The sequence below is a fragment of the Stegostoma tigrinum genome, chromosome 33 (assembly GCF_030684315.1).
Source record: "Stegostoma tigrinum isolate sSteTig4 chromosome 33, sSteTig4.hap1, whole genome shotgun sequence".
NCBI classification, from domain to species: domain Eukaryota; kingdom Metazoa; phylum Chordata; class Chondrichthyes; order Orectolobiformes; family Stegostomatidae; genus Stegostoma; species Stegostoma tigrinum.
Window position 1 is genome coordinate 20,192,533 of NC_081386.1, and position 13,795 is coordinate 20,206,327.

The 13,795-nt window shown below is 40.4% G+C and overlaps 1 protein-coding gene across 3 annotated transcripts in view; it reads left to right on the plus strand.

The window, feature by feature from the left end:
* The window catches only part of LOC125467184 (guanine nucleotide-binding protein subunit beta-5), an 83,593-nt gene extending 73,377 nt beyond the window's left edge, over positions 1 to 10,216 (plus strand). For 2 of the 3 annotated variants that reach the window (XM_048562667.2, XM_059639333.1), the window contains exon 13: positions 9,163 to 10,216. In XM_048562667.2, the coding sequence (XP_048418624.1) occupies positions 9,163 to 9,285 (123 nt within the window). In that variant the 3' untranslated portion in view covers positions 9,286 to 10,216. Of the gene's footprint in view, positions 1 to 390; positions 1,888 to 9,162 lie in introns of those variants that run through there. The other variant, XM_048562668.2, reaches the window with a different exon arrangement.
* Positions 10,217 to 13,795: the final 3,579 nt, after the last annotated feature.

Below are 13,795 nucleotides of genomic sequence, written 5' to 3' on the forward strand. Positions count from 1 at the left end.
TTATTTTATATGTTTCAATTAAGTCACCTCTCAACCTTCTTCTCTCTAATGAAAACAGCCTCAAGTCCCTTAGCCTTTCCTCGTAAGACCTTCCCTCCATACCAGGCAACATCCTAGTAAACCTCCTCTGCACCCTTTCCATAGTTTCCACATCCTTCTTATAATGCGATGACCAGAACTGGACGCAATACTCCAAGCGCGGCCGCACCAGAGCTCGATCCCTCTATTAATAAAAGCTAAAACACTGTATGCCTTCTGAGAAGAAAATCTCTCCTGTGAAAGCCAAATATTTCAAAGTGCAGGAATGATCCAAAATCCAAAATGTCCTCTCCTAACAGTATTGAGTGTAAATCATTAAAATGAATTTGCCTTTCTTATTCTGTTTTGCAGATTTGGGCTTAAAGTTTCTTGAACTTGATCACCCAATTTTCAATGAAGATCCCACTCTAGGATTTCTTGGTGTTATTAATTTGATGGCTTGACTCCTAGATCTTGTCTGTTTTAGGAAATGTGAAAATATTTTGGTTTGTGACATATAACCAAATGTGTAAGGACAATCTAATTATTTAAGAATGCTAGTGGGAGATTAGAGCATTATAATTTTAGTATCACCATTCAATTCAATTTACAGCAAACAAAATGTTTAGAAATAGTTGCTGCCGTTTCCAAATGCCATTCAGTAATAAGTTCCCCACTTTCTAATAATGTTTCTGTTTGTAAACTTTTCTGTAATTTGCACATTACAAAATTTTCATGCTTCCATGCAGGTTGGGGGAGTTCAAAACTAAGGGGCATATTTTTAAAATGAGACAAGAAGAATTAAAAGGGACCTGAGGGGCAACCTTTTCACTCAGAGGGTGGTTTATATGTAAAATGAACTATCAGAAGAAATGGTAGATGCAAATACAGTTACAACATTTAAAAGACATTTGGATGGGTACATGAATAGGAAAGGTTTAGAGGAATATGGGCCAAATGTAGGCAAGCAGGTTAGTTTGGGAAACTTGGTCAACATGGACAAGTTGGACCGAAGGTTTGTTTCCATGATGTACATCTATTTGCTTCTTATTCTGTTTGACGAAAGTTACGTTTCAACAAAACCTCCAAATCAGAATGATTGATTAATTGTATTTTTGTTTTGTGGTTTTCTTTGGTCAAATTGATGATTGCAGTGGGGGGAGAGGCTGTCTAAAGAGTCGTTGCAAAGCATTGTTTATGTTCTATGTTTAAAAAGAACTATATGTGAAAATCTATGGTGTGATGATATATGAACTAGATAATGAACAGTGTAGAGAATCTATTTAACCTAATTAATATGTATGTAATATATACACTGCAATTTGAATTGTGCTGAATAGGTACACTACTTATGGGTGGCAAAGTTTCCTTTTGTTTAAAGTTCAGCATGCCTATTTTGCCCACATAATTTATGAGCTTTTTTTTTACAGAATTGTAAAATAATATTTAATAGCAGATGTCAATTCTGGAGTAGATCTATAGACAATGACTATTTGAAAACTTTACATATTGCAGCAGGAGTAATCTAAGCATAAGATGTTTGAAGTCGTAACCTGTAAAATGCAATTAATGTAATCCAATGCAGTAGATTCAAATGCACTGTGAACTTTTAAAGATTTCAATTCACTTGGTGAGAAGTGCAATACTATATTACAATAATACTGGGATCTAGGCAAAAAAGTAAGGCTTTCTGACTCTTTGTAGAGTCCTTGTTAAAGCATTTCTTTTCTGTAGGACCAGTGCACAGTTTTGGTTTTGTTTACTGTACTTGTTTTGTGTATATTTAAACAGTTCTTTTGGTGAAAATTTGTGTAAATCTTTTGAAATGTACCAAAAGTTAATAAATGGCACGTATAATATTTTAAATAATGTCAAATGTTTTGACTTTTACACTTCAGATGCCAAATGATTATTTTAAATAGGAAAGAGAGTGTGATTCCATATAACTCGATTTTTAAACTATTTAAAACGAATGGGGTGATAATTTTTTAAACAGCCAGGAATTTCATTTCAGAAGGAGGGTTGATCTGAGACAAAAAGAGGAGTTGTATTCAACAGCAAAGGTTATCATTAACTCTGGTGGGTCCCTGCTTCTGAAAGACACTGTGATATGAATTATGCTGAATAAATAGGCCAGCCAGTGAAAAATATTTGAAGGAAATATTATTCTGCAACAAAGAATAAACTGTGAAACAAAATGGGGGGAAGAAACTTTATTTCATAAGTTTTCTTAACTTAGTAATCTATTATGCTTGAAAAGACGTACATTTCAAGCATGTAATGTCTGTAAATGGGTTTGACACTTTCTGACTAGTGGGCACCAAAGGGACTGGAAGATTATAGGAGTCAACGGAATAATATTAATTAGTTCAATGTTTCCTTCTGGTGTCATTTTTGTATTGATGTGCCCCTCAAAAAAACAGGTGTTTTTGTTATATTTTGTTTAATGATACTGTAGAGGCCTAATATCTCCTGAGATTTATACATAAAGGCAAACCAGATCCTTCAGCTAAAATGTCGTGAAACAGACATGTTTGATAAAGTGATCCCTTTCTCTCTTATGAGTCTCAACTCTTCCATTCTAATATTTATTGCAGTTTGCTCTTTAATAAATATTTATAATGTTAGTGCTACCTTTAAATCTGTGTAAATTTGAACTTTGCTTTCTTGACTCTTATGATCTTTAAATATGCCTCTACGTCCTGTCCCTCAGTTGTCTGCACACATTGAAATCATTATTCAATCTCCTGCTGAAAACTGTTCTTTCCCAGGCGTCACACTGTAGAACGCCTTAGCTCCATTAATAGTTCTAAAGCTAAATTTTGCACCAGCTATTCATTCTTCCTGATCAACTTTGACTTTTATTTTCTTTGCCCTGTTGGTGTGCTGCACTCTGATATATAGCTTTTCATTTTGTTTTCTCAAGAAATAAAGCATGTGCATATCCATCATCAGGTGTGTTTTATAATGTTGTGTCAACCACTTTATGTACATATATAGGGGCGGGAGTCATAATCTGGCAGCTAGCCTGTCTGCTTATGGGCATGACAGTGTTACAATATTGTGGTGTACCATAGTCTTAGCTCTGTAAGAGTAAATGAGCACATTGGCTACCAACGCATTGTAGCTCCCATGTGTAGCATCGAAGCAAATGATCAGTTTTTATATAGAACCATCCCTGACCATAGGACATCCCAAAGTGCTTTCTGGCTATTTAAACACTTTTGTAGTGTAAAAACTGTGATATCCTCGGAAACTTAGTCAATTTCTGCACAGCAAGATTCATTAAACAGCAATGAACTAACCAGATCATTCCATTTTGGGCACTGGTTTGAAGAATTGATGTTTGCCAAGTAGGGAATCTTTAAAGTCCCCTTGAAGGTGTAGAAATTACTGCAGTATATCTCATCACTTGACTGTGCAGCACACCCTAAGTACCACATAAAAGCCCATCTGATGTAATAAAGACTTTAGAATGGGGCTCGAATACATGTATTTCTGAATGAACAGACAAGAATGTTGGCGCTGACTCATACCTGGCACAGTATTTGAAGAATTTTTACAGAGAAGTATAAATAATTTACATCCTAGAAATAGGCCATTCAGCCCAAATGGTCCATGCCAGTGTTTCACGTTCCATGTGAATCTCCCCAAATTCTTCTTCATCAATGTATCATTGTATTCTCTTCTACCTTCTCAGCTTATGTAGCCACTATCTAAACTAGTACACCAACAGACACTGCATGTTCCTTTTCAATGTTGCCTGGACACGGTCAGAAATCCCACAACACCAGGTTATAGTCCAATAGGTTTATTTGAAACCACAAGCTTTTGGAGTCTTACTCCTTCAGGTGTTAGTGAGAGAGGCAGTATCAGACTCAGAATTTATATGTAAAAGATCAAAGGGTCATGCCACTGATGAAGACGTACTAGACAAATGTAAGGTACTGTTAAACCTTTAACAGTTAGAAGGTTTTAGTTGATTAATATGTATATGTAAGCCCCCGAATTCCTTTGAAGTCACTGTCCTGAGAGAACTAAAGGTTTTATCAGTGTAAAGAGATGACATTTTAGGTCAGACAGTACATATTAGGTGTGAGGCCTTGTTTAAAATCTGTTTGTGTTTTCATTTGAAGTCAGACTGGTATTATTTCTAAAGTAGGAATTTATAAAATGCCACATTGTCTACAAATTGTGTGCTTTTTAAACAAAAATGGAATACAAATTCACCCCATAGATTTATGTGCTCATGCGTGTGTGGGTGGGTGGGGACGGAGAGATAGTATATGTGTGTGAGAGACAGTATGTGCACGTGAATGTGTGGAGAGAGAGAAAGTGGGTGTGTGTAGGAGAGTTTCTAACACCTGAAGAAGGAGTAAAACTCCGAAAGCTTGTGTTTTCAAATAAACCTGTTAGACTATAACCTGGTGTCGTGTGATTTCTGACCTTATCCACCCCAGTCCAGCACCGGCACCTCCACATCATGTCTGGACATGGACAAAGCTGCAGAATAGAGGCATGCAGCCTGAGAGAGACTATCCCTAAATTGGCCTGTGAGCATTTTTGACTTTTCTCAATAAGCCATCAGGCGGCACTAGATTGCTGCCGTCCCATCAAACAAAAAAAAGGACTACAGTGGCCTCTTTTAGAGAAATAAATCATAAAACAGGGAATGTATATAAATGCTACTAAGATGAAAAGTTGCTAATCTGAACTGTTAACTGCTTGCCTTTCCAAAGGTGCAGCCTTAGCTGCTGAGTATTTTGAACATTTTCTGTTTTTTTTATTACAAATACTGTATAGAAATATTAAAAAGTTTGACAGGGTAAATGCTGAGAACTTTATTTCCCTTAGTTGAGAGTCCAGAACTAGAATTCTGTCTAAAATAGAGTCACGACCTCAGGGTAAGGATTAGACTACTTGGAGAGGAGGAAAGTCTTCACTCAAAGGGTTGTGCAGTTTTCGTTGTAGACTTTTACACAGAACTGTGGGTCATCAGTCAACCAGGAATGTGGGGATATACAACAGGAAAATAGAGTGGAGATATGATTTAAGGATGTCAGTTAGCTTTGTAGTATTGTTGGACAAGTAATCCTGAGATCTAGAGACATTGTTTCAAATCCTACATGGTAGATAGGGAATTTGAGCTCGATCAAGTACTAATTGTAAGGTGAAAGTTAGCCTGGTTAATAATGACTGCATAACTACCATCTAAATAACATGTTTAGCTCATTAGTGTCCTTTAGGGAAGGAAGTCTGCAATCTTTAACCTCGTCTGACTTAAATGTAACTCCAGACCCCACAGGAACGTGATAGACTTCTCAGTGCCTTTCAAAAAACTCTCTGCAGTTGTGGGTATCACACCTCCACCTGCTCAGGGACAATTATATGGGGCTGGACAGCTGGGAGAATGATTAATTGATTGTTTGGCCACACCCATGAATGAATAAGAAAACCGTAGCAGTGCAATCAGGAGGGGGCCGAGTGGCCTCTTTGTGATGAAACTTGGCCAATCAGCAAAGGGTTCACTGGGTAATGGCACAGGTTTTGAGGGATTGCAGTGGGCCGCATCCATGATTCCCTGTTCACATAAACACAAGTGCCCTGTCTTGGTGTTAGCAAGAACTTAGGATCATAAAATCCATATATAGTGTGGAAATAGGCCCAAGTTAACAGTGACCAACTGAAGAGCATCCCACACCCCCCACCCTATCCGTGTAACTCTGCATTTACCATGGCTAATCCACCTAACCCAAATATCCTTGGACTGTGGGAGGATACTGGAGCACCAGGAGGGAGACCTTGCAGACACCAGGAGAACGTGCAAACTTAACGCAGTCACCTCAGGGTGGAATAAAAGCTGGGCCCTTGGCACTGCGAGACAGCAGTGCTCACCACTGAGCCACTATGGCTGTCCACTGGCCAGGCATCGTGCATTCAGCATGGCTTTGACTCATTGTTGCTCAGTGGAAGAACACAGGGGTGAGGTGGAGGTGGTTGGAATGGGTTAAGAGTGGGGGCGTTCAAATGTGGTGGGCATACGGGTGGGAGTGAGAAGCATGTTGAAATGGGGGTGGATGTTGGAATGGGGTGGGAGTGGGGGTAAATGTTGGACTGGGGGTGGATGTTGGAATGGGGTGGGAGTGGGGAGTATGATGGAATGGGGATGGGAATGGAGGGGGTGGGAGTGGGGGTGGATGTTGGAATTGGGGTGGGAGTGAGGAGTATGTTGGAATGGGGGTGGGAGTATGTTGGAAAGGGGGTGGATGTTGGAATTGGGGTGGGAGTGGGGAGTATGTTGGAGATGGGGTGAATGTTGGAATTGGGGTTGGAGTGGGGAGTATGTTGGAATGGGGGTGGGAGTGGGGGAGTATGTCGGAAAGGGGGTGGATGTTGGAATTGGGGTGGGAGTGGGGAGTATGTTGGAATTGGGGTTGGAGTGGGGAGTATGTTGGGGAGGGGGTGGATGTTGGGACTACGTTGGAATGGGGGTGGGAGTTGGGCATGGAGGTATTGATGGGGCCGTGGCAGCTAGAATCTTTGTGGGGGGGCGGCAACCCTTCAATTGCTTGACGTCCGCGCGCCGTCACAATGGACGTGACGTGCATTTAAAGGGCAGGCCTGCCACGGCTGTCAGTGTAGTCTCTGTCAGCGCGAGAGGAATTGGGTCGCGTTACCGGGTAACGTCAGGGAAGAAAAGGGGCCACGAGCGTCACTGCGGTCCAAGAGGGGAGGGCGGAGAAGATTAACGGAGAGAAGCCGCGAGCGTCACCGGGGCAACCTGGCTTTGAGGGCGGGTCAGGAGGAACAAGGAGGCCCAGCAACTGTTACCCTTGGCAACAGCGGAGCCCTTGGAGCCGGCAGCGAGCAGCCCGAGGAGCGAGGCCTGCACTCGACTGAGGCGAGGAGGATGCGGCAGGATGTGAAGGAGGAAGCACGGGTGCTGGCCCGCTATTACCTGCAGCATTGCCTGAACCCGGCCCGGGAGCTGAGGCCGCCCAACAAGACGGCCTTCACCCTTCGCAAAGTGGCGGACCAGATGGTGGAGCAGCACCAGGCCGTTTTCAGCAACATGAAGAGCCGTTTCGACAACGGCCTGCAAATGGCGGCTAGGCCGCGGAAGGCGGCGGCGGCCGGGCCCGAAGGAGAAGCGGCGGCGGCGACGACGACTCCCGCGTCGGGCCTGGAGGAGACCGACACCCCCACGGCGGCGGCGGCGGTGGCCGCGGCCGATTTCCTTCGCCGGGTAGTGGAGGAAATGTCGGCCGACGAGAAGATGAACTGGGGCCGGGTGGTGAGCATCTTCGCCTTCGCCGGGGTATTGTGCCGGCACCTGAGGGACTCGGACATCGTCATGAACCCGGAGGCCGGGCCCAGCCCTGTGGATTCGCTGGCGGAGAGTGTGGCCAATTATCTGGGCAAGGAGCGGCGAGAGTGGATTGAACAGAACGGAGGCTGGGTAGGTCGGGGACGCGGGAGGCACCTCCGTAGTCTGACCTTGGCTACACATTCCTTGCTCTTTTATGGAATACTTCTTTCCTGTACTCACTCCCCGTCCTTTATACTGGTTCTTTCCTGTCTTCATCTCCTCCTTCCATCCCCCGCCGCCGCCCCACTAGTTGGTTCTTCCCTGTATTAATTCTCCCTGTAACTCATGCAACCCAGAGCTGAGTGATGATTGTATCCGGTCTAACGTTGCAAAAGTGTGATCCTATTTGACACCCCCAGCCTTCAAACGTGGTTTCATGTTAGGAATTGGAGAAAGAAGGGGTTTGTGAATGGGATATGGTTGTTTAGGCTGTTGTGGGTTAAGGGTGGGAGCAAACATTAAACAATGCTGAGGTGTCACACCTTTGAAAGCAAATGTTAAAGGCTGGTCATGTGCTCCCCAAATCCCTTGAGGTTATCAGGGGGGAAATGGTGATGACCTCGGAGGGTTTACACTCTTCACAACAGGCCAACCAGACAAAAGACTGGATAAACTGTATCTCCTTTATCCTTTCCATTTAATCTTTGTGCTAATAACACAAGGTCATGCTGCGCCAACTAATTTCAATGCTTGAAGCATTCGGGCAGGATCTCTTTTGAAGAATCCTTGTGTGTTTAGCTCAAGTTATCATTCCAACAACACAACCAAAATGACTGGAGTCTTTATTTTAAAGTCATGGAGGTTTCATGTGATAGAATATGCGACTCCTTGAAGAAAGTGTCTTGGTTTAAAATGTCACATGTTTGTGAAATAGTGTTAATGTAATGTGTTCTCTGGCAAGCTTCTTAGAATTACAACAGTTTTAATGATACAGCATATTAGGTTTTCTTAAATGGTGGTGGGTGGGGGGGTGCGGTGGGAGATCTAGGTTTAGGGGTTTTGAAATTTGTTGAAAATACATTAAATTAATACTGCCTGGAATTAAAGGGTGACAAATATTCTAAATTATACAATAGTTTTGACCTGTTCTTAAGAGTTTTAATTTCTAATCTGAGCATTCAAGCTGTAAGTCACTTGTTTTATATGTAGATTCTTGTACCTGATTCTCTAGCAATAAAAGTGCCTTAAGAAATATGGGCTAAGGAAATTTACATAGACATCTGGCAGGCGATACGCAAATACGCCAGCTGGGCTTATGCATACACAATGCATGATATTGAATGTGGATCTTGAAGCAAACACAGCTGCTTGTCTTCCCTGTTTTCTGAATGGAGTTGATTTTCTATGTTGAACAGTGCTGTACTTGGCATTTGAAATCTGAGAATACATAAATCTGGTATCTTACCTGTGTTTCTTTAATGGGGTTCAAATTCTTAAATATACAGCCCCACTGATGATTCCCCTTAATTATATACAGTTGTAATATTTTCTTTTTACAAGAGACTTTATGCATCAGAATAGGGAAGGTCAATGCTGATGTTTGAAGATATTTTAGTGTGTAATCTAGTTGATTTTCAATGCACCTTTCAAAGGGGGGTTAAGACATGACAATTTAACCTTCAGAATTAGCAGTTTCATTTGTAAAGTTGGTTGTCTTTCATGTTCTGCATCGCTTTGTTAGTGTTCCAAATATTAATAGCACTATTAGACTCAAATGGAAGTAAAGGGGTGAAGCTGTTTTGATTAATGCAAACCTGTTCTCTTTGCCTTAACAGGAGGGATTTCTCAGATTCTTTGGCAGTGATGACCATTGGCAAGAGTCAACAGTACGCAACATGCTGATAACAGTTGCTGGGTTTGGCATAGCTGGATTAGCTTGCCTTCTTGCTGTCCGATAGACTGGTGCTTCTAACCAATTGGAACAGTTGCTAACATCTAGAAGATATAAATTTCTCAGCACAATGTTTTCCATTTATATCTCCGTTTCTAAGGTATTTTTGGAGGTTGCCATTGTGTGCGACATTACAGCAAGAAGTCTGAAGATTTTCAAAACTTGTCTGCAGTTTTGCTAGTGTTATGTTTGTACACTTAAATTTCATTTTAATATACTGCCTAAACACAACAAAGTATGTCAATGTTTTAAAAAATCCTTTAAGAATAGGGCTTGAAAAAAATTACAGTTTTAGCCAATCTATGGAAATTAGCCTTTTTCTACAGCCTAGTTCTGTTCTGAGAATCTCAAAGAATTGCACTAATCTGTTTAGTAATCCAGATATGACCAAGCATAGCCAAATACAGTTGACTTCACAAAAGACTTGTCTGTACGGTCTTTATTGCAACACAATCAGTTAAGGCAACTGACATCTTTTCCCAAAAGTTAAAAGAAAACCATTACAGATTGAAAGGTTCCTATGTATATGTCCAGTACTATTAGTTTCTCCTCCTGTTCAATGTTTCTGTTATTAGTTTGGTCTGTGAAAGACCATTATTATAATTTTATAGTAAAGCTTAATCTTTCGTTTCAATTTTAAACAATAGCCATGACTTTAGTGAAATATGGTATTTCTATATTTATGCACAGTGTAAACATTAGCCAGCAAATCATTGCAAGCAAAGTAATGTTAAAATTTTTCCACTAGCAAAGTGTTAATAATTCTGTACTGTATCAAAGTTGTATTACATTGTTCATGCAAGTTAGAATTTTGAGCAATTTGGTTGTGGAACTTGAGTGGCAAGATTGCAATTTAAACATCCCATCAAATATTAAATTGCATAATATTTATTTTATTAAAATAAAATCATGCTGTGATTTTAATCAGCTTTTGATAAGCTTGCTTTACCTGAGCATTTATCCTTGGTGCATGGAACTACTAATATCTGTATTTCCCCTATTCTTTTGGATATTCTCAGACACGGGATGTCAAGTTTTTTTGTTTGAACAAAAATTCCTTGCTGTGACCTAATTATTTGAAAATAGTGGTAGGGGAGGAAGCACTGCTTTTTTTCAGGGTTTCCTGTACATGTATTACATTACTGTCTTTCGTTTTGCAGCTCCAGCTATATGTATGCCTTTTGGGTACAATGTTTGAATAAGTAAGCAATTCTACACTTTCAAACACTTTACGTTTTTAAAATGTAAATGTGCCTAAGTTTTTTTGTTTTTAAAACTTTCCCCAAATGTGGTGGTATGCTTTTGGCTGAAGTTGGTTGTGATTGGTCTGTAATGCTAAAATGGCAAAACCAATGAAACTTGCAAATTCTGATGCTGGGTGGTAGCACTTGATTAACTTGTTGTTTTGTTCACATGACTGTGTGAACCTTTATGAATACACGTATATATTCTAACCTCAAACACAGTAGGCACTGCCTTCAAGCTTGTTGCAATTTTACAGTACCTTTTTTAAACTAGATAAATCATGCCAAGACACTTCAGGAGCCTTGTATTGTAGTCAGTGACTCAAATCTCCTGATTGGTCAGAGACCATAAACTAAAGGAGGAAAAAGAGGGAGAGACAAGTATGAACCAGAACAGTGTTGGCAATTGAAGGAGTAAAACACTAAGTGGAACCATTTAAATTTGCTGAAGAAGAGGTCCAGATGGAGATGAGGGAGGAGTGAAGACATGAGTGCCTTGAAAGCAAGGTTGCTTCTCTAGGTGCTGGTGTAGGCAAGTTAGTACAGGAGCAAAAGTAAAATGGAACTTGCTGTGCACTGTCAGGCAGCAGAGCTTTGACTTCCAAGTGTCTGGAGGGAGAGTATGCAAACAAGCCACTCCATGGAGTAGCTGAACTTAAATGGGCAAAGATTTTGGATCATACTAGAGCTGGATCTAGGTGACTTATAAATTGCATCAAATACTTGTGTCTCCAGTGACATCACTGATCAGACTCTCATAATATGCACATGTGCAATGACAACAGCCTTGTCCCCAGCTCTCAATAGTTTTGAACTGTTATGCATTCTTACATCTGCCAGGTTAATTATAACAGTTCAAAACAAAGTACAAGTGAAAATAAAGTAGATTAATCAGCAAGCAAGCATTACTCAACTCTTCCCTAAACTGACAATGATATGCATTCTTACATCTGCCAGGTTAATGATATCATTTTGTCAATTTAGGGAAGAGTTGAGTAATGCTTGATTGCTGAGTAATCTACTTTATTTTCACTTGTACTTTTACAGTCCTGTTGGCCAGTTGACTTTATTCAGATGTTCCAATAAACAGCTGACCTATTACCTAGCACAAAGGAAGATAAAATAAAATTTGCTGCTCATGATATTAGAAGTGAGGATATGTCAATGATGAAGCTTAGATGATGAATTTTTGATTATTGCAATTGCTGAATTCCACACCAAAACACTCCACTCCAGGACAAAGCAGTCACTTGTTCTACTGTCAGTTTGCTGAGACTCCTTTTTTTTTTGCATTTATAAATCACTTTGAAATCTCATTGTTTTGAGAAAATTTCTCACTCAGGAATTTGTCATAGATTTTTTTTTAAAAAATGAACACCAGCCAGGCTAATCACTAATAAACCTCATTCTGGAGTTTTATATTCTTAGGGCCCACCTCCAATCCAATACCTTGCAACATTGATGCAGTCCTTGATCTTGCAACAGCATGTTGTGATAGCCTCAACGTGCAAATGCCTAAAATCTGCATAATTAGCAAAGCTGGTTTGACAGGAAATAAAACTATATATTTTTCCTGAAGAAAAGCCAGTTTGAGAACCAATTCTCACTGGCAGGTGGATTGTATTATTTTGAGGGATTCATTCGATTTAAGGCAGTGTGGTAGTTCAGCTCACTTGCATTCAAATCTTGATCACTGCTCAAAAAACACTGACTGAAAGGTAAGTCTCAAAGCTGTACTCTGGAGAATTTGCTCTTAGTTGTGCATTTCCAGGTCTTTTTTGTAAAAGAATGGAAAAAGCATGAAGTTTCCCATATGCTAGTTCCTACTTTTCTTCTTCTTCTTCTTCCTCTCCCTCACAGAATCTATGATGGGGAGCCTGAAGTCAAGAGGGAATTTATGAAAAGGAAACTAGCATTTGTAGCTCATGCATTTCTTTGTCATATGATGATGTTTGAAATTGACCTAAAAATCTATTGCATGTATCCTGTTTGTGCCATGATGTTTTCAGATTTCAAACTTCCAATAAATCCAGAGATCTAGTAATGATGGGAATTATTGCAACAACATTTTACACTTTGGGTTAGATGTCCATTGTTTGTGGAATTAATGTTGGCAGTTTTTAAAATTCTTCTGTAAATGGTGAGTTTTGGTGAAACTTAAATTTTTTTAACTTAACCATTGCAGATCAGTGATCATGGTTTTTTCTTAATTATGCCTAGCTCAATTTGATCTATTGAATCCTGTTCCAAGGACAATGAAAGCAGCCAATGGGTGTGTACCTGAGCCATTTTCTTGAAAGATATGTTGAGTGGGATATATATTCAGTCCTAACTGCAGAATAAGTACTCTATCTTATCGAGTACGTGATGTGATGAAAGAAAACTGTTGCAGCAGATGTGAATAATGTGGAAAAGGTCATATTTCCATAAAAGCCTTTCGTTTATACAACATCTCTTGCATTTTGTTGAAGCTGTTTGAAGATCTGTAATGTGATAATGGCCTGAATGTTGAGGGACACTAAAATTGTACCATGGGATAAACTCATTCTATCTGTTGTCTTTTTTTAAAAAAGTACTTAAACTGCTTTGGAGTGTCGCCTTGGGTTAGTGCGCTTATTTCTGGAGTGGGACCTGAATCACTGACTTTGAAGGCAAGAGTGTTAACTGAAATCTGTGGTTGCCCCAGGAATTTTTGAGCTGTCACCTGGCACTGTTGTAGTGTGGTCTCATGTCTGGTTTGAGTAGGAGTTAAAATTCTGGCCCATTTTGTGATTATCACTAAAATGAAGTGATTGGGAAGCTGAAGGTCAGTGTTGCTGCTCCTGCTTTATTTTTCCTGCTGTAGGAGTAGTTACTGCAACTTGCTATTATGGGTGGTTGGCTGTCTGCAATTACTGTACATTGATTTGGGAACTGGATACTGGGGTCACTGGCAAAAGTTCAGGATGTTTGTGTTCCCTTATGCTGCATACTTGTCATACTAGCTTGAGTGACATAGACAATGGAGAGACTGAGGGGTCAATATGTAGATCAATCATTGCCATGTAATCAGCAATATGGCAGAAGCAGAGTATTATTGGCAGTAGAGTGTGGAGCTGGAGGAACTGCCTGGTCTGCTTTGCATCAGGAGCAGGAAAGCTGATATATTGAGTCAGGGCCCTTCGGGGAAAACTTTCTGAAGGGTGCTGACCCAAAACATCAGCTCCCCTGCTGCCTAGCATGCTGTTACTCCAGCTCCACTCTTACCTCCAGACTCCAGCATCGGCAGTTCGT